The sequence below is a fragment of the Pleurodeles waltl genome, chromosome 10 (genome assembly GCF_031143425.1).
Source record: "Pleurodeles waltl isolate 20211129_DDA chromosome 10, aPleWal1.hap1.20221129, whole genome shotgun sequence".
Lineage (NCBI taxonomy): Eukaryota > Metazoa > Chordata > Amphibia > Caudata > Salamandridae > Pleurodeles > Pleurodeles waltl.
Window position 1 is genome coordinate 1,073,437,112 of NC_090449.1, and position 26,097 is coordinate 1,073,463,208.

Genomic DNA, 26,097 nt, shown 5'->3' on the forward strand with positions numbered 1-26,097 from the left:
CTCGTCACTGTAGGCCTATGCTGGTGGTAGTCACAGTGTGAGGTGGCAGTGATGCACAGTGAGGTGGGCGGGTCCTCGGGAGAAGTGAGCCGCCCTGCCTGAGAGGCATGCTTACCCTGCACCAGGCCTCGTGCACCTGCCTGACAGTGCCTGTCTGTGGCCAGCAGTACCTCGTCACTGTAGGTCACTGTAGGCACAGTGAGGTGGGCGGGTCCTCGAGAGAAGTGAGCCACCCTGCCTGAGAGGCATACTTACCCTGCACCAGGCCTCGTGCACTTGTGTGACAGTGCCTGTCTGTGGCCAGGAGTATCTCGTCACTGTAGGTCACTGCTGGTGGTAGTCACAGTGTGAGGTGCTTGTCAGGCACAGTGAGGTGGTGCACGTCCTTGGGAGAAGTGAGCTGCCCTGCCTGAGAGGCATGCTTACCCTGCACCAGGCCTCGTGCACCTGTCTGACAGTGCCCGTCTGTGGCCAGGAGTACCTCTTCACTGTAGGTCACTGTGGGCATAGTGTGGTGGGCGGGTCCTCGAGAGAAGTGAGCCGCCCTGCCTGAGAGGCATACTTACCCTGCACCAGGCCTCGTGCACTTGTGTGAAAGTGCCTGTCTGCATGGTGTTAATACCTTATCCTACCCTCACTGCACTGTGTACACAGCGGAGCACGGTTCTATCTGCACAGTGTTAATACTAGTCCCTGCCCTCACTGCACTGTGTCCACAACAGAGCACGATTCTACCTGCACAGTGTTAATACTAGACCCTGCCCTCACTGCACGTTGTGCACAGCAGAGTACAGCTCTTCCTGTGCAGTGTTAATACTAGACCCTGACACTCACTGCACTGTGTCCACAGCAGAGTCTGGTTCTATCTGCACAGTGGTAATTCTAATCCCTAGGACTTCCTGCACTGTGTGCAAAGCCGAGCCCGGTTCTACCTGCACAGTGTTAATGCTAGGCCCTGCCCTCACTGCACGGTGTGCACAGTGGAGCTCGCCTCTATCTGCACAGTGTTAATGCTAGTCCCTAGCACTCACTGCGTGCACAGCAGAGCATGGCTCTACCTGCACAGTGTTAATACTAGGCCCTGCCTCACTGCACGGTGTGCACAGTGGAGCTCGCCTCTATCGGCACAGTGTTAATGCTAGTCCCTAGCACTCACTCAGCAGCGCATGGCTCTACCTGCACAGTGTTAATACTAGACCCTGCCCTCACTGCACGGTGTGCACAGTGGAGCTCGCCTCTATCTGCACAGTGTTAATGCTAGTCCCTAGCACTCACTGCACTGTGTGCACAGCAGAGCATGGCTCTACCTGCACAGTGTTAATACTAGGCCCTGCCCTCACTGCACGGTGTGCACAGTGGAGCTCGCCTCTATCTGCACAGTGTTAATGCTAGTCCCTAGCACTCACTGCACTGTGTGCACAGCAGCGCATGGCTCTACCTGCACAGTGTTAATACTAGTCCCTGTCCTCACTGCACTGTGTCCACAACAGAGCACGATTCTACCTGCACAGTGTTAATACGAACTCTAGCCTACACCACACTGTGTGCACAGCGGAGTCCAGCCTCACCTCCAAAGTGTGCACGCTGATACTCACCTCCCTCCACAACTCTTTGTGTACATTATCATCTGCGCGCGACAAAGACTGTTCAAATATTGGCACCTCCCCCGCACTGCCCCTTACCCCCACACACACACGACTGCTCATTGTGCAGGTTGTCGTGCATTTGTGCTTTTCCTTCTCACACAGTTTGCACGTAAGTGCATTTCGTCTTTGCACAAAATGCAAAATGTACTCACCCCCCTCCCCTATTTAATGTACAGGTTGGTGTCCTCTCAGGCTACAAATGACCCCATGTCCTCACCACCAGCCGCCTCGCACAGCGCCTTGATGCAGTGCTCTCCGTACACAGCGGCCATGGTGTTGATCCCCACCACACACACACACCGTGCGTGCACGTTTGAGTGAATCTCCCTTTTTCGAGCACTCGGTGGTTCACATCAACCTGGTACACAATCCCTGCTCCAAGAGTTCCCTCGGTTTAGAGTACCTGCCCCGCCCTCACAGTGGCTCACATCCTCCCCTCCATTCTGAGTACCTGCTCCCCTTCCACCGACCTACTCTCTCCCTCCTTGGCTCCCAGCATCCCTGACTTCTGAGTACAAGACCCCCATCCCTCCTATGCCCCCACACATCCCCCTCCTTGCCTCCCACACTCCCCCTGAGTTCTCTGTACCTCGCCCCCACCACCCTCCACCCCGCCCCTTCTCGTTTTCTCCCAGAGTTCCTTGAGTTCTGAGTGCCTCACCCACAAGCCCCCCAACTCCTTGGCTCCCACAATTTCCTCGAGTTCTCTATACCTCACCCAAAGCCCCGCCCCTACTCCTTGGCTCCTAGACTTCGCTGAGTTCCGAGTACCGCAACCACCCCCCCAGACCTCCCGCCCATCGCTTCCCCACACACCCCCTTCCTTGTCTCCCACACTTTCCTTGACTTCAGTGTACACCCTCCCCCACATACCACATACTGTGTACATCCAACCCTCGCCCCTACTCCTGGGCTCGCAGTGTTCCCTCAGTTCTGGGTACCCCACCCCTCCCGGCCCTGCTCCAAGGCTCCCACACTTCCCTCGAGTTGTCTGTCCCTCACAACCCCCGCCCCCCTCCTCTCCTCCATGGCTCCCACACTTCCCTTGAGGTGTCTGTCCCTCACAACCCCCGCCCCTCCCCTCCTCCATGGCTCCCCCACTTCCCTCGAGTTGTCTGTCCCTCACAACCCCGGCCCCCCTCCTCTCCTCCATGGCTCCCACACTTCCCTTGAGGTGTCTGTCCCTCACAACCCCCGCCCCCTCCCCTCCTCCATGGCTCCCACACTTCCCTCGAGTTGTCTGTCCCTCACAACCCCCGCCCCCCTCCTCTCCTCCATGGCTCCCACACTTCCCTTGAGGTGTCTGTCCCTCACAACCCCCGCCCCTCCCCTCCTCCATGGCTCCCACACTTCCCTCGAGTTGTCTGTCCCTCACAACCCCGGCCCCCCTCCTCTCCTCCATGGCTCCCACACTTCCTTTGAGGTGTCTGTCCCTCACAACCCCCGCCCCCTCCCCTCCTCCATGGCTCCCACACTTCCCTCGAGTTGTCTGTCCCTCACAACCCCCGCCCCCCTCCTCTCCTCCATGGCTCCCACACTTCCCTTGAGGTGTCTGTCCCTCACAACCCCCGCCCCTCCCCTCCTCCATGGCTCCCACACTTCCCTCGAGTTGTCTGTCCCTCACAACCCCGGCCCCCCTCCTCTCCTCCATGGCTCCCACACTTCCCTTGAGGTGTCTGTCCCTCACAACCCCCGCCCCCTCCCCTCCTCCATGGCTCCCACACTTCCCTCGAGTTGTCTGTCCCTCACAATCCCCGCCCCCCTCCTCTCCTCCATGGCTCCCACACTTCCCTTGAGGTGTCTGTCACTCACAACCCCCGCCCCTCCCCTCCTCCATGGCTCCCACACTTCCCTCGAGTTGTCTGTCCCTCACAACCCCGGCCCCCCCTCCTCTCCTCCATGGCTCCCACACTTCCCTTGAGGTGTCTGTCCCTCACAACCCCCGCCCCCTCCCCTCCTCCATGGCTCCCACACTTCCCTCGAGTTGTCTGTCCCTCACAACCCCGGACCCCCTCCCCTCCTCCATGGCTCCCACACTTCCCTCGAGTTGTCTGTCCCTCACAACTCCCGCCCCCCTCCTCTCCTCCATGGCTCCCACACTTCCCTTGAGGTGTCTGTCCCTCACAACCCCCGCCCCCTCCCCTCCTCCATGGCTGTCACACTTCCCTCGAGTTGTCTGTCCCTCACAACCCCCGCCCCCCTCCTCTCCTCCATGGCTCCCACACTTCCCTTGAGTTGTCTGTCCCTCACCCCCCACCCCCCGTTTCCGCGGCGGGAGGGCTCGGGTTTCCGTGATGCCGAGGAGCAATGAATAGACGGCGGAGGCGGCCGGCCCTGGGTCGATAAGCTTTTATCCTCTACTGGTCACCAGAAGCCACACTGGGCCCGGGATAAATATATATAAATGAGGAGTCGATATACCCAGACGTACCCACCGCTGCTCGCCCCTGCCAGGGCTTCCCTGGTGCCAGCACAGGCCCGAAGCCTCCTGCTGTCCTATATATACACACAGAGGAGGGTACAGGTGAGGAATCCCCCACAGGCACCGCCAGTACCTATGTATAAATATATGTGCCCACTGATGCCCGTCTCTGCCAGGGCTTCCCTGGTGCCATCCCAGGCATGAAGCCTCCTGCTGTCCTATATATACACACACCGAGGAGGGTACAGGTGAGGCATCCCCCTCGGGCACCGCCAGTACCCTATGTATAAATATATGTGTCCACTGCTGCCCGCCTCTGCCAGGGATTCCCTGGTGCCAGCCCAGGCATGAAGCCCCCTGCTGTCCTTTATATACACACCAAGGAGGGCACAGGTGAGGCATCCGCCTCGGGCATCGCCAGTACCCTATATATAAATATATGTGCCCACTGATGCCCGTCTCTGCCAGGGCTTCCCTGGTGCCATCCCAGGCATGAAGCCTCCTGCTGTCCTATATATACACACACCGAGGAGGGTACAGGTGAGGCATCCCCCTCGGTCACCGCCAGTACCCTATGTATAAATATATGTGCCCACTGATGCCCGCCTCTGCCAGGGCTTCCCTGGTGCCAGCCCAGGCATGAAGCCTCCTGCTGTCCTATATATACACACCGAGGAGGGTACAGGTGAGGCATCCCCCTCGGTCACTGCCAGTACCCTATGTATAAATATATGTGCCCACTGATGCCCGCCTCTGCCAGGGCTTCCCTGGTGCCATCCCAGGCATGAAGCCCCCTGCTGTCCTTTATATACACACCAAGGAGGGCACAGGTGAAGATAGAACCCAAGAGCACCTTATATACACAGAATATATACCCCGGAGGGCCCAGCTGAGAGCACAATGTGAACCTTAAATATATACACAGGATGCCACATGAAAATGCCCACTTTGGGGCATATTTACAAAAGCTTGCATCACTGCTGCATCATTTTTTTTATGCTGCGGCGGCCTGTTCAGTGCTCCATATTTACAAAGTGACGCATTTGGCAAACTGCGTCACTTTTCTCTCCTGTGCATCATTTTTTACCTGCTCTACAACCGGCTGCGTCAGGTTAAGTTAATCATATGCAAGGTGGACGGTCCTTCTTAAAACCCCAGGCAGAACTGACACATCCATAGTTACAAGTTTTTAGCAAAGTGATGTATCTTTGTCAAATGTCCAAAAAGCATCAAAATTCCAACGCCCGCTTAAGCCAGGCGTAAAAAATGACCCAGTGGTTTTTCAACATGAATCTGACCAGGTGTAGTCACTTAGCTCACTGGACTATGTCTGTATTTCACTTTCCCTCTACCAGTAGTGGGGCTACACATGTGCCAGTCATGTTGTAGGATCCCTTGAGCAGGGTGGGACCATACACCTATGATTTTATCATCCACTGCAGCAAGGCTATGTGACATTGCGTACTGTTTGCAAGGGGCAGGCCAGGCTTGTCACTTATCCATGGAGGAATGGGTCCCCAAGTCCAGGTCTGAGTACTCTGAAAGGACAAGAGGTAAGTACACACATAAGGTAGGTAATACATGTATCGCCACTTCACATTCCAACATGTGCTTGTATTAATTTACATCACGCTATCGCTCACTACGTCACACATACTCAGGTCGCTACACACACATAACTACACTATGCCCCCTGTAATGTGACGCATAGACACACTGCATGCCTACCCTCTTGCATCCAGGACCAATGAAAAAGTGTAGAAGGTGATATTCCACCATTTTAAAGTATTTTATATTGGTCCTAACACATTAGACTATTTGCGTCATTTCAAACTGACTCAGCACCTCTAAATTTTGATGGATCGCTGAAGTTGCGTCAGTTCTGAGGCCAACTTCAATGACGCACCACTTTTGGGGCAGAATAATTAAAGCAAAGTTCCCACAGCTGCGTCAGAATTTCTGACGCACCTTGGATCCTTGTGCCATTGGGCCCCGTATTGTAAATACATCACATCCATGGTGTTGTAACGGATTCCTGCACATCGTAAATAATTTTGATGCATCGCTACCGCAATGCAGTGATCCGTCATTTCCTGTTACTATAGCCCTTAATATATATATACTGAAATGTGTATGTTAGTGTACATCTATATATATATATATATATATATATATATATATATATATTCATTGAAAAAAACGAAGGTTATAGGAACGTTATAGTTAGATTCAATTCTGAGTAAAATTTACTCGCACAAAACCAGAGAAATTCAGCAGTTAGAGTTACAGTTATAACGGCCTAAGGTAACTATAACTCGCACCCTCACCATGCACTGATAGTTATCCCAGATACTACAGCACTCATAACAATTCATTGAAAAATATCAATGAAACATTAGCAGTCAAAATTTTGAAGGAAAAATTGCATGGCGGGGCACAAGTTATAGTTACCTTAAGCCGCGAGTTATAGTTACTTGAAATAACTCTAACTGTAACTGCTGATTTTCTCTGGTTTTCTGTGAGTGTATTCAGAACCTATAACCTTTATTTTTCTTTCATTAATGTCTGTGTTTTTTTTTTAATTCTATTTCCTAACTCTCGCATCCCTTTAATCTTTGTTTTTTTCAGTGAATGTATATGTTTTTTAAAAACATAAAGTAATTTTCATTACTATACTATACTATAATTCAACCATTGCTCTGCACGGCCTTTGGCCATTTGCAGCTGAGGTTGACCGGAGGCCCTGGCCAACCACCTATAACCACCCAACCCCACAATGCGCATGGCCTTTGGCAGTGTGTGGTTAGGTTTGGCTTCAGGGCTTCAGTTTAGGTTTTCAGTGGAAAAAAATCTCTCTCTCTCTCTCTCTATATATATATATATCGAAATTTTCAAAACGTGTACTTTGATAAGTTTACCTTCTGTCTTGAAAGTTTTGAGAGATCCGTCAAGCAGGGGCCAAGAAAAAGGGAGGCACCAAAACACTTTTTCCCCATTCATTTTCCCAAAGGACCTTTAGACAAGCATACAGCCTGAACCACTAAATGAAAGTACACCAAATTTAGCACAAAGCTAGATTCTGTTCTATAGATCACGCTTTTTGTAGTTTGGTGTAAATTCATACAGTAGATTTAAAGCCAAAAAATATAGATGTATAGGGACACGAATTCTCCGCGGATCCAACTGTCCATGTGCTGATATCTGATTGGCTGGCAACACTTCAACAAGGAAGTGTTGACAGCCATCTTGGAACTTGACTTTAGCCGAGTCCCAGAAAAAAAGACAAAAGAAAAGGGGCCATGGTAGAGTCACCCTGAACCCTTAACCTTGGTGCTGGGATCCTTCAGGGACCCCACCAGGACAAAAAAGAACGCATGCAGGGGACAGAGATGAAATGCTTCAGTAACCACAGAGCTGATGTCAAAGCAGCTCCGTGCTTGCTGAAGCAACGGCACCGCGAGTGAAGCCTTAGCGCTTCCCTCGCTGTGCCAGATAGGCCATAAGGGCATTTTATTAAAATATAAAAAAATACATAAGGAGGGACCGTGGGGAGCTCACTGTGAAGGTTGCAGACCTTCACACTGAGCATTGGGGGTTTGAGTGCAGCTGGAATAATTTCCCTTTTTTTAAATAAAAAATAATTATTATATATTTTTTAAACAATAAATACATTTGTATTGTAAATTGTACACACATATCTCATTCTAAGTATATCAGACAATAACACCTAAAGATATGCTCTCTCCCTCTCCCTCTCACTTTCTTTCTCTCTTTCTGTCTCAATCAATTTCTCCCACTCACAAACTCACTCAGGCACTCATGCACCCAATCAAAGGCCCACTCAGTCACGCACCCACTCACAGATCCACTCAGACCCTCCTGCACTCACTCACCGCCCAAGTCAGACCTTCACGCACCCACTCATAGACACACTCAGACAGTTACACACCCACTCACACACTCACTCAGACTGACACACACACATACCCACTCACAGACCCACTGACACCCTCATGTACCCACTCACAGACCCGTGCACACACGGAGGCACCCACTGAAACACTGATGTACGTGCTCTCACACCCAGACAGACAATCTGACAGTCACTCTCACCCCCAGATACACCCTCTCCCACCTATTCTGACACCCAGAGAGGACGGGGACAACTCTCGCCCCGCACGGCCAAAGGGCAACGTTCAGCATGGGGTTGGGTGGTTAGGGAGGTTGGCCGCAGGGTCTGGCTGCAGGCCAGGGCTTGCGGGCAACCTCTGGTGCACATGGGTGAAGGCGGTTCCGGGTATAAGGTTAGGTGCTTATAGAGGGTTGGCCAACTGCCTCCATGCGGCGGTGGATGGATTAACGTATAGTAATGAAAATTTCAATATGTTAAAAAACACATAGAAATTCACTGAAAAAACAAAGGTTGCAGGGATGTTACAGTTAGGAAATGGAATAAAAAAAAAAAATAGAAATTCACTGAAAAAAATGAAAGTTGCAGGGACATTATAGATAGGCTCACATTTTAAACGTATACCTTAGAAAATTTGCCAATTATAGTTAGAGTTATCTCAACTAACTATAACTCATCCCCTAAGGTAACTATAACTCGTGCCCTCAACATGCACTGTTAATTACCCACATATTACAGCACTCATGACATCTTTGATAACATAATTGACACTATCAATGTAATATTTGCAGTAAAAATTTTGACTAAAAAACTGTGCATGGCGGGGGCGCGAGTTATAGTTACCTTGGGGCACAAGTTATAGTTACTTGAGGTAACTCTAAGTACAACTGCCGAATTTCTAGGGTTTTGTATATTTAAAATGTGAGCCTAACTATAACATCCCTGTAAACTTTGATTTTTTTTTCAGTGAATATAGATATATAGAGACATATGAATATATAGAGAGATATATCTCAGGGTACATTTGATTACTTGTGAGAAGGTAGCTGCCCAGGGCACCACATGTACAGACAATATATGCACAGAAGAGTGCTCGTGAGAAGGTATCCAAGTGGGCACCCTATGGCCCATACTTATACTTTTTTTGCGTCGCATTTGCGTGATTGTTTGACGCAAAACAGGCAATTGTATTTTGTAAGCTTACGCTGCTTTAGCTTAAAAAAATGATGCACATGTGCAGCTAAATATGTATAAATACGGGCCTATATACATTAATATACCCACAACAGGGTACAAATGAGGAGTCGTCCGCAACCCCAGCACGTACCTTAAATACACTTTGCAGGCTGGGTACCCGAACCCAGCATGTGCCTCAAATATACACTGCAGGGTGGGTACAAGACCCCAACATGTGCCTCAAATATACACTGCAGGGTGGGTACAAGACCCCAACGTGTGCATCAAACATACACCACCAGCTGGGTACCCAACCCAGCATGTGCCTCAAATATACAGCACAGCTGGATACAAGACCCCGACATGTGCCTCAAACATACTCCACCGGCTGGATAAAAGATCCCAACATGTGCTTCAAATATACACTACAGGCCCGGTACAAGACCTCAACCTATGTCTCAAATATACACCACGGCTGGGTACAAGACCCCAACATGTGCCTCAAATATACACTGCAATATACACCTGTTGGCTGGGTACAAGACCCCAACATGTGCCCCAGATATACACCGCCGGCTGGGTACAAGATCCCAACATGTACCTCAAACATACACCACCGGCTGGGTACAAGATCCCAACATGTGCCTCAAATATACCCACCACCAGCTGGGTACAGGATCCCAACCTATGCCTCAATTATACACCACGGCCTTGGCACAAGACCCCAACATATGCCTCAAATTTACACCACGGCTCGGTACAAGACCCTTACATATGCCTCAAATATACACAACCGGCTGGGTACAAGATCCCAACATGTGCCTCAAATATACACCACTGGCTGGGTACAAGACCCAAACATGTGCCTCAAATATACACCCCCGGCTGGGTACAAGACACCAACATGTGCCTCAAATACAGACCCCCCATCTGTGTACAAGATCCCAACATGTGCCTCAAATATACATCGCCAGCTATGTACATGTGCCTCAAATATACACTGCCAGCTGGGCACAAGACCCCAACCTATGCCTCAACTATACACTGCTGGTTGGGTACAAGACCCCAACATGTGTCTCAAATATACACCCCCGGCTGGGTACAAGACCCCAACATGTGTCTCAAATACAGACCCCCGACTGGGTACAAGACCCCAACATGTGTCTCAAATACAGACCCCTGGCTGGATACAAGATCCCAACATGTGCATCAAATATACACAACGGCTGAGTTCAAGACCCCAACATGTGCCTCAAATATACACCCTCGGGTGGGTACAAGATCCCAACATGTTTCTCAAATATACATTGCCGGCTAGGTACATGTGCCTCAAGTGTACACTGCCAGCTGGGTACACGACCCCAACCTATGCCTCAAATATGCAACGCTGGCTGGGCACAAGACCAAAACATGTGCCACAAATATACCCCCTCCCCCCCTTCTCCCCTCCCCCCCCCTCCTCCCCGCTGGGTACAAGAGGCCAACAAGTGCCTCAAATATACATCGCCGGGCTGGGTACATGTGCCTCAAATATACACCGCCGGGCCGAGTACAAGACCCCAACATCTGCCTCAAATATACACTGCTGGATGGGTACGTGTGCTTCAATCATACACTGCAGGCTGGGTACATGTGGCTCAAATATACACCGCAGGCTTGACGCATGTGCCTCAAATATATGCCATCGGTTCTGTACATGTGCCTCAAACATACACAACAGACTTGGCACATGTATCTCGAGTATACACACCACAGGCTGGGTAGAAGTGCATCCAATACACACCGCCGGCTGGGTACATGTGCCTCAAACATGCACCATAGACTGGGTACATGTGCCTCAAGCATACACCGCCGGCTGGGTGCATGTGCCTCAATCATACACCGCCGGCTTGGTACATGTGCCTCAATCATACACCGCCGGCTGGGTACATGTGCCTCAAACATACACCACAGGCTGGGTACTAGTGCCTCACACATACACCGCCGGCTGGGTACATGTGCCTCAAACATACACCACAGGCTGGGTACTAGTGCCTCAATCATACACCGCCGGCTGGGTACATGTGCCTCAATCATACCCCGTCGGCTGGGCACATGTGCCTCACACATACACCACAGGCTGGGTACATGTGCTTTAAAGAATACCCCGTCGGCTGGGCACATGTGCCTCAAATACACACTACTGGATGGGTACATGAGCCTCAATCATACACCGCCGGCTGGGCACATGTGCCTCAAGCATGCACCGCCGGCTGGGTACATGTGCCTCAAACATACACCATAGACTGGGTACTAGTGCCTCAATCATACACCGCCGGCTGGGTACATGTGCCTCAAGCATACACCGCCGGCTGGGTGCATGTGCCTCAATCACATACCGCCGGCTTGGTACATGTGCCTCAATCATACACCGCCGGCTGGGTACATGTGCCTCAAACATACACCACAGGCTGGGTACTAGTGCCTCAATCATACACCGCCGGCTGGGTACATGTGCCTCAATCATACCCCGTCGGCTGGGCACATGTGCCTCACACATACACCACAGGCTGGGTACATGTGCTTTAAAGAATACCCCGTCGGCTGGGCACATGTGCCTCAAATACACACTACTGGATGGGTACATGAGCCTCAATCATACACCGCCGGCTGGGTACATGTGCCTCAAACATACACCATAGACTGGGTACTAGTGCCTCAATCATACACCGCCGGCTGGGTACATGTGCCTCAAGCATACACCGCCGGCTGGGTGCATGTGCCTCAATCATACACCGCCGGCTTGGTACATGTGCCTCAATCATACCCGTCGGCTGGGCACATGTGCCTCAAATACACACTACTGGATGGGTACATGAGCCTCAATCATACACCATAGACTGGGTACTAGTGCCTCAATCATACACCGCCGGCTGGGTACATGTGCCTCACACATACACCGCCGGCTGGGTACATGTGCCTCAAACATACACCATAGACTGGGTACTAGTGCCTCAATCATACACCGCCGGCTGGGTACATGTGCCTCACACATACACCGCCGACTGGGTACTAGTGCCTCAATCATACCCCGTCGGCTGGGCACATGTGCCTCAATCATACCCCGTCGGCTGGGCACATGTGCCTCAAATACACACTACTGGATGGGTACGTGAGCCTCAAACATACACCGCATGATGGGCACATGAGCCTCAAACATACACCGCGCCTGGGTACAAGTGCAGACAGCCTGAGAATCGCGGACCGTTTCTCTAAATCCACCCGATCAGTCCTATGACGGGGCTTTCACAGGAGTCCCCTGTTCACCGCTAAAACACCCCGCCATAAACAGAGCCAATGTCTGTCTTCGGTGTTTGTATTCTTACAAAAGCTGTCAAAAAACACGTATTTTCGATGCGTTCAGCAAATGCAGAAACGGATGAACCCCCTGCTCTGCCGTCGATCTGCGGCGCTGCTGTCCGACTGCAAAGGCCGCCCTCACGGGAAGGTGGGAACGAAAAATAACGGAATAGATGCCAGAAACGCATTCACTCGGCTGCATTTGTTTTACAACTTTTTCCCCTAAACGAAACTTATTTTAAACGCTTTAAAAAGTGACCCTGTGTCCCCTGGGCGGATGTGTCATTCTCTGCGCGTGAGGAAATCGATAAGAGTCCGAGGTTGCGTAAATAATTCATCCCACGGAACGGCGATTGACTGATACACACAAGCTGCTGTCCTTTTAAGAAATCCTTGATATGTTCATAGCGTTACGAGGCCATAGCAGCGCTAAGGCAACGGTAAAGGGAGATCGCGCTACACAAATACAGTCCGATCCTTAAGTCCGACTATTGTCGTAAGGTGGCAAAGTCTCGGAAGCACCCTGGACCTTGGCCTGGTCAGTGCGCCCCGCCGGGTGTCTGAGGCGGACAGTGAGATAGTATCCGATTCGAATAGAAAGGCCGCTGTTTGAGGACTCTGTTATTGTGGCTTCAGCCTCCTCCATACACCACTGCAAGAGGCCAGAAATAAATATGTCTTTGATGGAGAAGTATCGGGAACAGTCAAGTTACCCTATCTTCGGGCCACTTTTGTCAGCGCCACGAAGCAGGAAGTTATGAGGTAAATACTTCGAGCAGAGGCTTTGGTTACTGGTCCTCAGGTCGTGGGGGCACGGAAGAGTGGTGGCAGGACATCTGGGGCCTTAAACCTGGGAGTTTAGTTGTCCCTAGAGTTGTCAATGTATTTTAATGAGGGTCTCGGGGAATTCGGATATTGAACTATTCGATTATTTGTACGTCTGGCCTACCGACAGCTTTCTTTGAAATAATAAAAAAACCTAAGTGAAAAATCCGCACATCTATAAAGCCATAGAGATACTTAAGGGGTCATCCCTCCTGATTAATTGGTTTGTTTAACTGTCAGTCACACTAGTTCCGCCCACTGCAGCGTGGGCAATCCTTCAGCCACTGACTGTCCTTCAGAGTGAGGGAGCCAGTCACCTGTTCACATCCACACCTGCCTGAAAATACCTGCATTTCAGTGCCAGACCGGGGAAAGCACTGGTCCCGTCACAGCGTCCTCTCCCCTCTCTCTCTGTTTACACGCGATTCCTCTTTCCTTGATTTTGCATATATTAGTTTGATGTCATTAAACTTAAAAAGGAGCCGTACTTATTCTAAGTACTCCAGTCTGCATGGAAGAAGCCGTGTGGTTCTATCACATTGTAATATTTTGTGTGTTTTTTTTAATTATTATTGACTTGTTTTACTACAAGCATATGACAACCACGTGCAAGGGGCGCCATCTTTTCTCTTTAATGTGTATGTTTTTAACATATTGTTCCAATTAAAATAAATACAACGACTATCACACAACAATAATAAAGCCAGACCGATTGGCAATGTCAGTGCTTCTTTTTTGTATGCATAAGAAGAAGGGAGTATTTATTAATATAAACTGGTCTGGAAATTCGGATAGTGACTCGTTAATGTGCTATACAGGGCTGTAGAAGTTCGGATATAGACTTAAGGCGTTAGATTAAGGAAATGAGTGGCTATTGAAACATTGGTGCATATAAAGGAGTCAGTGAATTCGGGTACTGGTGAACTGAGTGAGAGATATAAAGTTGGGAAGTTCGAATAGTTGCCCACCGGCGGAGGTCGACCCAGGAAGACTGGATATGGGCCCAATTTCTTCCACAGGGGAGCGAATGAGTTCGGATTCAGACCCACTGGCTGTTAATGACCGAGGGGTGCGGACTCTTTTATACTGAGGGGTTATGACGTTCGGATATTAACCCTTTGAGGTGCATAGAAGTCTCATCCGAACCTGCCAGTGAGCCTTTAGACCCTGAGTGAGCGGACGGTTGAGAGTACTCGCCGGACACGGGTGGAAGGAGGTGGGTCTGACACTGACTTATAAACTCACATTATTTTCCTGGTAGTGACGCAGACCTGACAACAGCACGTGATCCGATCTGCCCCAGGACCGAACTTCAGATCTGCCCAGGGCAACAAGGCGAGTCACAACACCAGCGGGCGGATCAAACTGAAATAGTGTGTAAGAGGCCCGGTCGGTTATCACTCAGAGGGGTTTACAGGTGCCCTCCCGCCCCTGTGCAGGTGTGGGGGATGGGGGCGCGGGTCATATTACCGGCCAGGTGCAATGGGGCGAACCGATCGAGCACATTGTGAGAGACCGAGAGATAACATATGGGGAGAACCCCAACAAAGGAGCCGGGGTGGGGGCACGTCAGAGGAATATATCGTGCACACCCCGGGGTCTACACCTGCAGGCTCTAAACTTTGCCTGCTGGGGATGAAAGGGCTACCTCTGAATTTTAACCAGTTTTAGGGGTGTCCTCACTGTCGCGGGAGACGATTTTCGTGTTTGTAGTGTGATCCCCCCTCACTTCACCATCCTTGAGGACGGTGTGGTGATGTGACCCCGGGGACCTTGCACCCCACGCCACTCGAAGGGCCCGTGAGCTCGTAGGAAGGGGAGATGTGCACTCACCGTCCACGTTGAGTGTTTTGGGGGCGTCCTCTCACCCCCATGTTTCCCCAATGCCTGTGTACTTCTGTCAGGAGGGGGGCTCCTTGTTTTACCATCAATGCCCCGTTGGTCGTCGAACTGAAGGCGTGTAGGGACCCCTCAGGGTGGTCTATGGGGACCCTCAGAGGCTCCAACCTGGATCTCATTCTCACCCTCCTGTGAGATAAGGGGGTTCCCTGTCAGGAGCGCGTCTCAGGGCGCGCACGTTATTCTTCGGGGTTTTGCAGTTGCGCCCCGTGCAGGGCGCAGGGGCAGATGGGACCCTCTTACACCAGGCGGGTGGACTGTGGAACCAGGTTCCATTCCCGGCTTCACCGCCGCAGGGTGTGTTTCTGGGCAAATCAAGTCATCTCTCGTTACCTAAAAGAAAACTAGTGTCTTCCGCAGTCCAGTCCGGGGGGGGGGGAGTTCAGTGCCCACCCCCACCCACTGACCACCCCGCGCCTCGCCCAGTAATGCCCCATCCATCGCCCCACCTCTGGCTCCAGTGACCCCGCTTTCTGTTCCTCGCATGAATCTTGCATTTTCGTTCTAACTTCTGAATCGTGTTTTTTTCTTTGCCCTCCTTAATTCACAGGTGGAAAGTTGTTTGAATGTGGAGGGTCTCAAGTTATGTTCACGAAAGAAATACCCCCGAAGGTCACCAATCGTTGTACAAACACACGCGGCGCTATGTCCAAACAGTATTCGCTCTCAGCGCCATTTGTTATGAGCTTTTGGAGCTAGTTTAATGTCTTTTCAGTTCTAGGTGTTGTTTATTACCGATATTTCATATATAGTGACTTGGCGCTATGGTTTCGGCGCTCTTTATTTTTCTTCTTCATCCGTGGCGCCACGAAGGTGTAGTGGGAGCTCTAGGCGCTCTTTTCTTATATCTAGAGTTCTGACCCTGCACTTACGTAGAACCACTCTCTCGATGGTTCGCAAAAGCATCATTACAGCCCCCCCTCTTCCCGCGCCGTGCACCCCAAACTTCTCTTTGGACTCCTTCCTGCCCCTTTCAGCAGCTAATAAAGCGCCTCTTTGATGTTTCTGTGACTTTCACCCGCTTTCAGGGGAAGACCGGCCGGGCGGCCAACAGAGGCGAAACACAGCACAAAGAGAACAACGTAGACATTCTGGGGCCACAAAGGGGGAAAATAGCATTTTATCAGCCAGGAGGTATCAAGGACTGCAAGCAAATCAAATAAAGTAGAACATTTACGCGGAGCTCAAAGAAACGTGACTTAAAAATAAAATAAAAACGAAAATACCGTTTTTACAGTGACTCCAAGAAAACCACTGATTCGGAGAATAAATAACGATTTACTCATGAAGCCAGTTTAAAGTTTAGTACACATTAAAGAGAGTCAGCAATATATGAAGAGGCCGGTGGAAAATAGGGGTTCACGTAGAGTGCATGAATACTACTATGTGAATAACATCAGGCTAGTAATTATTAATAAAAACATATCCAGACGAGAACAAAAAAAAAAAAACATTCGCGGTGAGTAAATGAAAGAAGCAGGTGTAAATATGCAATTATTGAATACATTTGACTAGAAACCAGTGTAGGTACTGTAACTAATAATTCGTAGACGGGTGAATCGGACATTTTTTCTGTTACAGTTCTCTTTGGGAGTTTAACTTTTATAAATATGCACCTTCTATACTGGCAGAAGAGAAGAGATTTCTTGACACGGGACCGCGGAGCCTCCTCGGGTCCGCGGTTCGGGTCCGCGGCTCCGGCCCGCGGGTCGGGTTTGGGTCCGCGGCTTTGGTTCGCGAATCCAGTCCGCGACTCAGGCCGGGGTTCGGGTCCGCGGTTCGGGTCCGCGGCTCCGGCCCGCGGGTCGGGTTTGGGTCCGCGGCTTTGGTTCGCGACTCAGGCCGGGGTTCGGGTCCGCGGTTCGGTGCCGCGGTTCGGATCCGCGGTTCCGGTTCGCGGCTGCAACACTCTTTCCGCGGGACCTCCCGAGAGAAACAAGGAGTCAGAGACGCGCTGAGGTAAAGCGTGCATGGTTTATTTGAAGTTCTGCAGCTACACAGACACCAAATGTCATTCATCACACACGAGATAACATAAATAATTATAAGTAAAATAACACAGAACAGGGCAGCAGTGCCCATCGGGCACCGGGGAAAACCCCGCCCAGTGCCCTGGAAAGTGCAGTTAAATAGTTACAAATTTGTCAATTTTGTGTGACGTTTACGTTAAATATTATTTATTCGGCCCTTTGTTTTAAAACATTATACATAACAAAAGTATCCCGGTGCGTGACGTCCCTAAAGAGTGTGGGGGAGCAGGAAATGCCGGAAAAACATAAAGACATTTCGGAGTGTGCAGGTGAAGTGATCGAGGTCATCTTCTGGGGTGCAACCAGGATTCGGGGGGAGGGGGGTTGCTTGATTGTCAGAGCATCTCACAGTGGAGGAGGGCGGGGTCCTGGGCTTTCACTGGGTCAAGAACAAGAAATGTTCAAAACTGGGCGAAAAATAAAACGAATTCCCTTAGCACGATCTTTGTGGCAGGTGCTTAAAAAACCGACGAGGTAGAAAAAGAATTGTTATTGCAGATGGTGCGGGGCCTGTGTGATCCATGCAGCGGGGGGTCCACCTAACGCGGGAGAGGCGGGGGTGTCCTCTACAGACGAGAATTGCCGCCAGTAAAATAAATTAAAACTCTTTCGAAATCATCGGTGCAAATATCGTCTCGAGTCACTTATGTACAATTATAAATATAAAACAACATGTCAACGGGGAGCAGGCGAGTCTCTTTTCAAGTTTAAGTCACTGGTGAGGTGGGTCCATTTCCGGGGTCGGGGCCTCTGCTCTCCGAGGGTCCCCTCGTGGACAGGGCCCGGGTCTCTGCTCTGCTGCGGCTCCGACGCCCCCACAAGGACGGCGGTGTGTTGTGGGGTTACTGTGGTGTGAGTCGTTCACAGCGCATGGACACCCGGGGGCCACCGTGTCATTACCCAGAAGCCACCTGTCTGGTCTCGAAGCTCACGTGCCCCTGGGGCCCAGGGAAAGGGCGGGTGATCAAGGCATGTCCCCCCACTCTCGTGTGCATGTGCTTAGCAGAAGAGGTGCAGGTCCATAAAGGGGGGAGGGGAGTCCACTGCTGTGTCCTTTCATGGCGAAAGGAGGGACCCCAGCTCTGAGGCTCCGGGAGAAGGGAGCTGCTCCCCAGCGCTTCGATGTTCTTGGATGAAGGGGCCGGGGGTCACTGGCTGTCCAGACCCTTATAAGTGAGGATGCGAGAGTGTGTATGTTTGGGGGGAGGGGGCAGCTTTTGATGTCCTCAGTGGAAGAACACCGGCACTCCAGTTGCTGATGGTTATATGGAGCGGCAGACCACGGCTGGTGTCCTGGGGCCTGTGGGCGCTTGGCATCTCGGTGGTCACACTGGCCCTCGGTTTCCTGGTGCCCTTACTCACGTGGGCTCTATTTCCGCCTGGGCCACTCTGTGCCTCGTGGCCCTTTGGAGTCTCTTATCCCATCCCTGGGGCCCCGCGTCTCCCCCAGTGTCCTTGAGTCTTTCTGGGCCCCCGGGATCCCCGGGGGCCCTCAATAGGAGGAGTCTCTTATCCCATCCCTGGGGCCCCGCGTCTCCCCCAGTGTCCTTGGGTCTCTCTGGGCCCCCGGGGCCCCTGTGTGGCCCTCAGTAGGTAGCCGAGAACTTCATGCGCTTCTGTTTCTGCCTCTGGTTGCAGAACCAGACCCGGACCACGTTCTTCTTCAGGTCCAGCTTCTCGGCTATGGCCGCGATCTTCTCGGAGGAGGGCCGGGGCTGCACGGCGAAGTAGGCCTCGAGGGACCTCTTCTCGGGGGCGGCGATGGAGGTCCTCTTGCGCTTCTTGTCGCCCCCGGAGAAGATCTCGGGTTTGGCCATCTTGTCGCGCTGCGCGCGCTCCGCCTCCTCCAGCCAGGTCTCCAGGATGGGCTTCAGGGCCACCATGTTGTTGTGGGACAGGGTGAGCGACTCGAAGCGGCAGATGGTGCTCTGGCTCAGGCAGCCCACCCCCGGGATCTTCAGGTTGGCCAGGGCGGAGCCCACGTCGGCCTGGGTCACCCCCAGCTTGATGCGCCGCTGCTTGAAGCGCTCCGCGAAGGACTCCAGTTCGCGCGGATCCGTCTCGGCCTCCGCACAGGACATGGCCGCGTGCTGGGCCAGGCCGTGCTGGTGCGCCATGTTCATGCTCTGCTGGTGGTGGGCCATGTGGCTCATGGCCGACATATGGGCGTGCGGGTGCGAGGGGGCGCATCCCCCGTCGGGGACCCCGCCGAGGCCCAGGCCGGAGCTCAGGTGGTCCAGGAGGTCCCCCTCCAGACCCTGCGAGGGCTGGTGGTGGTGGTGGTGAGGGTGGTGCGGGTGGTGCAGGTGCACGGCGGACGACGAGTTGGGGGGGCAGGACACGCTGCTCAGGTTGTGGTAGGTGGCATCTGGCTTGAAAGGGTGGCTCTTCTGGGTCACAATGTCCACCGCGGCCAGTGCTTCCGCTCCGCGCAGCAGTGTCTCGTCGAAGCCGGCGAAGATGTTACCCTGGAGCTGGAAGAGAAGGGCACCTCGTGAGTGTGGGGCTGCAGGGGGCATTAACACTTCACAACAAACCACAGGCTTCCTGATACTGCAGTGCGCTCTGGGCATTAATACTTCACAACAAGCCACACGCTTCTTGAAACTGCAGTGCGCACTGGGCATTAACACTTCACAGCAAGCCACACACTTCTTGAAACTGCACTGCGCACTGGGCATTAATACTTCACAACAAACCACAGGCTTCCTAATACTGCAGTGCGCACTGGGCAATAACACTTCACAACAAACCACACGCTTCCTGATACTGCAGTGCGCACTGGGTATTAATACTTCACAGCAAACCACAGGCTTCCCGATACTGCACTGCGCACTGGACATTAACACTTCACAACAAGCAACAGGCTTCCTGATACTGCAGTGCGCACTGGGCATTAATACTTCACAGCAAACCACAGGCTTCCTGATACTGCAGTGCGCACTGGGCATTAATACTTCACAACAAACCACAGGCTTCCTGATACTGCAGTGCGCACTGGGCATTAACACTTCACAACAAACCACACGCTTCCTGATACTGCAGTGCGCACTGGACATTAACACTTCACAACAAGCAACAGGCTTCCTGATACTGCAGTGCGCACTGGCCATTAATACTTCACAGCAAACCACAGGCTTACTGATACTGCAGTGCGCACTGGGCATTACTACTTCACAGCAAGCCACAAGCTTCCTGATACTACACTGCGCACTGGGCATTAATACTTCACAGCAAGCCACACACTTCCTGATACTGCACTGCGCACCGGGCATTAACACTTCACAGCAAACCACACGCTTCCTGATACTGCAGTGCGCACTGGACATTAACACTTCACAACAAGCAACAGGCTTCCTGATACTGCAGTGCGCACTGGCCATTAATACTTCACAGCAAACCACAGGCTTACTGATACTGCAGTGCGCACTGGGCATTACTACTTCACAGCAAGCCACAAGCTTCCTGATACTACACTGCGCACTGGGCATTAACACTTCACAGCAAGCCACATACTTCTTGAAACTGCATTGCGCACTGGGCATTAACACTTCACAGCAAACCACGCACTTCCTGATACTGTGGTGCGCACCGGGCATTAACACTTCACAGCAAACCACCCGCTTCCTGATACTGCAGTGCGCACTGGGCATTACTACTTCACAGCAAGCCACACGCTTCCTGATACTGCACTGCGCACTGGGCATTACTACTTCACAGCAAGCCACAAGCTTCCTGATACTACACTGCGCACTGGGCATTAATACTTCACAGCAAGCCACACACTTCCTGATACTGCACTGCGCACCGGGCATTAACACTTCACAGCAAACCACAAGCTTCCTGATACTGCACTCGGCACAGGGCATTAACACTTCACAGCAAGCCACACACTTCCTGATACAGCACTGCGCACTGGGCATTACTACTTCACAGCAAGCCACAAGCTTCCTGATACTACACTGCGCACTGGGCATTAATACTTCACAGCAAGCCACACACTTCCTGATACTGCACTGCGCACCGGGCATTAACACTTCACAGCAAACCACAAGCTTCCTCATACTGCACTCGGCACAGGGCATTAACACTTCACAGCAAGCCACACACTTCCTGATACTGCACTGCGCACTGGGCATTAACACTTCACATCAAGCCACACACTTCCTGATACTGCACTACGCACTGGACATGAATGCAGCCCTAACTGGATACAACACTGCCCCTAGAACTGGGCATTATTAATCTTCACAAGTAGACACGCCAGGCTGCACCACTGTCCTTGGCATTGGACATTAATACACCTCAGAACCTGATATATCAGGCCTCACTACTGCCCTCGGTACAGGGCATTAATATACCTCACAGCAGGACACACCAGGCCCCACAACTGTATTTAACATAGGCATTAGTAGAGTTCGCTACAACTCACCACATTAGCTGTCCTCGGCACCGGGCATTAATAAACAGAACTAGAGACGCCATGCGCTACAAAAGTCATCAGCACGGGGCATTAACGCATCTCACACTTGATCCCACACTGCCCCCAGCACCGGGCATTGCCGCACCTCACATTTGGACCCACACTGCCCCAGCACCGGGCATTAACGCACCTCACATTTGGACCCATACTGCCCCCAACACCGGGCATTAACACACCTCACACTTGGACCCACACTGACCCCAGCACCGGGCATTAACGCACCTCACATTTGGACCCATACTGCCCCCAGCACCGGGCATTAACACACCTCACATTTGGGCCCACACTGCCCCCAGCACCGGGCACTAACACACCTCATATTTGGACCCACACTGCCCCCAGCACCGGGCATTAACACACCTCACATTTGGACCCACACTGCCCCCAGCACCGGGCATTAACACACCTCACATTTGGGCCCACACTGCCCCCAGCACAGGGCACTAACACACCACACATTTGGACCCACACTGCCCCAGAACCGGGCATTAACACACCTCACATTTGGACCCACACTGCTCCAGAACCGGGCATTAACACACCTCACATTTGGACCCACACTGCCCCAGAACCGGGCATTCATGCGTGAATAGTCAGAAGCTGTTCCCTGCCACTGACGCCATCAGGTCCAATATCTCTACTTCGAAACAGGACGTGCCAGGGAGGGGCACCAGACCCCCGTGTGGTATGGGCAAGGGTGGCACCCTTATGGAGAGGCATGTTCCTGATTTCAGGTCATACCCAGAGGTGGAAAAGCTGCAGTTTCAGGGAAATGCCAACCCACACGGAGCAGGTTTTGTGAATTTGTAGAGAGTGACGCGTTTCTGCGTTTTCCGTGTCTCCCAGAATAGAGAAATGAGACATGGTAGCTACACACACGCACCCGCACGCACATATACAAACGCACACATACACGTACATACACACAGACACACGCACGCACACACACACACAAACAACACACGCACAGACACACACGCATACACACCTAAAATAAACGTATCCCACAAACCATATACACAAAATAAAAACACAAACCTCAAACAAAATTCTCGCACGCAGACGCACCCCAAGCAAAGTACATACACAAAGCACCTAAACACCCAAACGAAGGATATAAAGCAATACAAACCAAATACGCAAACCAACACACACACACACAAATCATACACATAAGCCTCTTACATAAAAGAAGCATACACAGTACACAGAATCTACACACAAAAAACATAAAAACCAATACACCAACTAACAGACACACTAGTCATGTACATAAGCCTCACACACAGGTACGTGCAACAAACAAAACAGACACAACAGTTAAACACCAGACACACAGAACAGCACGAAAAACAAATACACACAATACACACGCCTCACACAAATATACGCTAACTAAGTAAAAGGCACGCGCAGCACATACAGGGTGGATTTGTAAATTACATCCGCAAACACGCAGGCAGTGAAATGCACGACAATTTCAAATAGTCAAAATGCGGTGGAAGTAGAACATTGTGCTGTGAGCCGATCTGAGGATGGGGGGGCACTGTGATCTGTAGGGTGACGTGTCATAAAATACTTCTATGAAGTCCGTCTCGGACGGGTCCCCTCTGCATGGCGCGCGCCTTCATAGGTTACATTCCAGTGCCCGGTTGGGTGGGGGTCCCTGCAGGGGGGTAAGTGAGATGAGCATGGGGAGCCCCCGTCTTTACCAGCTCCATCACCCGAGAAGGGCTGTCACAGGGGAAACCAGCTTTGGGCACAGGCAGGCCATGCGCACCAAGGTGGGCACACAGCCCGAGGAGGGCATGGACCCTGGAGTGGGCGATGTACCCTGTGGAGTACAGCCACCCTGGAGGAGGCACCGATCCTGTGGAGAACACCGACCCCGGAGACGCCACACACCCACCCTGGTGAGGGCACCTACCCTGTGGAGCACACCGACCATGAAGAGGGCATCCACCCACCCTGGAGGGGGCACCGATCCTGTGGAGCACACCGACCACGAAGAGGGCATCCACCCACCCTGGAGGGGGCACCGATCCTGTGGAGCACACCGACCATGAAGAGGGCATCCACCCACCCTGGAGGGGGCACCGATCCTGTGGAGTACACCCACCCTGGAGAGAGCATCCACGCATCCTGGAGGAGGCAGTGATCCTATGGAGTACACCGACCCCGGAGAGGCCACAAACCCACCCGGGAGAGAGCACCTACCCTGTCGAGTACATTCTCCCTGGAGGGGGCATCGATCCTGTGGAGTACACCGGCCCCGGAAAGGCCACACACCCACCCTGGTGAGGGCACCTACCCTGTGGAGCACACCGACCATGAAGAGGGCATCCACCCATCCTGGAGGGGGCACCGATCCTGTGGAGTACACCCACCCTGGAGGAGGCCCCGACCCTGTGGAGTACACCGACCCCGGAGAGGCCACAAACCCACCCGGGAGAGAGCACCTACCCTGTGGAGTACATACTCCCTGGAGGGGGCATCGATCCTGCGGGCTACACCGACCCCGGAGAGGCCACACACCCACCCTGTAGGAGGCACAGATCTTATGGAGTACACCGACCCCGGAGAAGGCAACCGTCCACCCTGGAGGAGGCACCGATCCCATGGAGTACACCCCACCCCGGAGAGGGCACCCATCCATCCTCGAGAGGGCAACTATCCCGTGGCGTACACACACCTTAAGGAGGGTGCCCAGACATACTGGGCAAGGCATCTACCATCATGTAAAGTACACCCACCACCAGGAAAACCCCTACCCTCTCGCTACCCGGAGGAGGGGGTCCCTACCTTCCAAAAGAGGCAGGGGACCGACTGACCATGGGTCCATTAGCCTGGAATAACTTCTGGCTCGACTTGGAGAAAATACCCTGCGCCCTGCGGACAGGAGAACAGGGAGGGTTCACCTGCTGACGGACACCCCCAAAGGAGGGCGCTCTTACGGGGGGTGCCAGCCGACAGGCCCTGTGGACAGAGACCGGAGAGGGGGCACCTGCTGACGGATTCCACGAGGGCCATGCTCTTACCAAGGAGAGATTAGAAGGGGTGGGGTGATTACACGCGCCCCCTACGGACAGGGACCAGGGAATGGGAACCTGCTGACGAACACCCCGAGGGGCCCACGTTCTTACCTGGGGGGCTTGCAGGCAGGCCCTGCGGATGACCTCGGAGCTGGAGTGCAGGTGGGTGTACTTGGGCTCGTGCAGCATGGGGTGCATGCTGAAGGCCTGCTTGCTGTTCATGGACATCATGGCTGCGGGGGGCCCTGGGCAGGCGCACTGTAGCTGCAGGGGTCCGGGCTCTTGTGGTACAGAGGGCAGTGCTGGTCTCTGCCAGCCAGGAGCCACTGGAGTTCTGTGGCGACTTCTGGTGCGGATGAACTCCCAGGCCCTTGCTTTGGTTCAGGGACAGTGCTGGGCTCAGCTGTGCAGGGGCGCGAGTCTGCAGGTCAAATGCCGGTCTCTGCCACCCAGGATCTCAGGGTGCAGTGCTGGGCTTAGCTGTGCAGGTGCCCACGGGCTGGTGGTGGCGACATCAAGTGCAGGTGGACGCAGTGCAGGTCTCGGATGCGCAGGTAGGGCCCCTGGCCGGGATGCAGGGGCGCAGTGCAGGTCTTGGCTGCGCAGGTAGGGCCCCTGGCCGGGGTGCTGGGTCTCGGCTGCGCAGGTAGGGCCCCTGGCCGAGATGCTGGGGCGCAGTGCAGGTCTCGGATGCGCAGGTAGGGCCCCTGGCCGGGATGCTGGGGCGCAGTGCAGGTCTCGGCTGCGCAGGTAGGGCCCCTGGCCGGGATGCTGGGGCGCAGGTCTCGGCTGCGCAGGTAGGGTCCTGGCCGGGGTGCTGGGGCGCAGTGCAGGTCTCGGATGCGCAGGTAGGGCCCCTGGCCGGGATGCTGGGTCTCGGCTGCGCAGGTAGGGCCCCTGGCCGGGATGCTGGGTCTCGGCTGCGCAGGTAGGGCCCTGGCCGGGATGCTGGGGCGCAGTGCAGGTCTCGGATGCGCACTCAGCCGTGGTCTGTCCTCTGTCTCTGCGCAGGAGCTGTTCTCAGGTTCGCGGCTCTTGTCCTGTGAGCATCTCTCCTCACTATCAATGGCATTATAGCCCGGCGGCCCCTCCCCAGGCCCCTCTCATTGGAAGCAGGCCGCTCCAGCCTCAGGAAAGATGAGCTGCTGGCAGTGAGCTCACTGGCCGCCCAGAGCCCCTCCCCAGACCCCCCCGCCCCCGGAGTCACACAACAGCAGGCAGTCAGGTGGCCCGGAGCATCCTAGGGGCATTGTCTGCAGCCCCAGCCCTGCCTGCCAGCACAGGCGCGGGGGGAGCGGGGCGCGGGGGTGCGGCCTGATCCGTCTGAGCAGAAGA

General features: G+C 53.1%; 1 protein-coding gene across 1 annotated transcript; it reads right to left on the reverse strand.

Moving 5' to 3' along the window:
• Window positions 1-17,172: 17,172 nt before the first annotated feature.
• On the reverse strand, window positions 17,173-25,797 carry LOC138262259 (brain-specific homeobox/POU domain protein 3). Its single transcript, XM_069212131.1, has 2 exons — window positions 24,874-25,797; window positions 17,173-19,721 (listed from the first exon to the last, which is right to left on the reverse strand). Exons 1-2 carry the CDS (start codon window positions 24,991-24,993, stop codon window positions 18,834-18,836), a joined length of 1,008 nt encoding a protein of 335 aa, XP_069068232.1. The 5' UTR covers window positions 24,994-25,797; the 3' UTR covers window positions 17,173-18,833.
• Between the last annotated feature and the right edge of the window lie 300 nt (window positions 25,798-26,097).

What these genes read in the sequence shown, in the direction of transcription:
- LOC138262259 (XM_069212131.1), bottom strand. Translation starts at nt 24,993, where the DNA reads ATGATGTCCATGAACAGCAAGCAGGCCTTCAGCATGCACCCCATGCTG. An exon ending in CCTGCCTGCAAGCCCCCCAG is followed by an intron (nt 19,722 to 24,873) that starts GTAAGAACGTGG and finishes CTTCTCTTCCAG; the next exon opens with CTCCAGGGTAACATCTTCGC.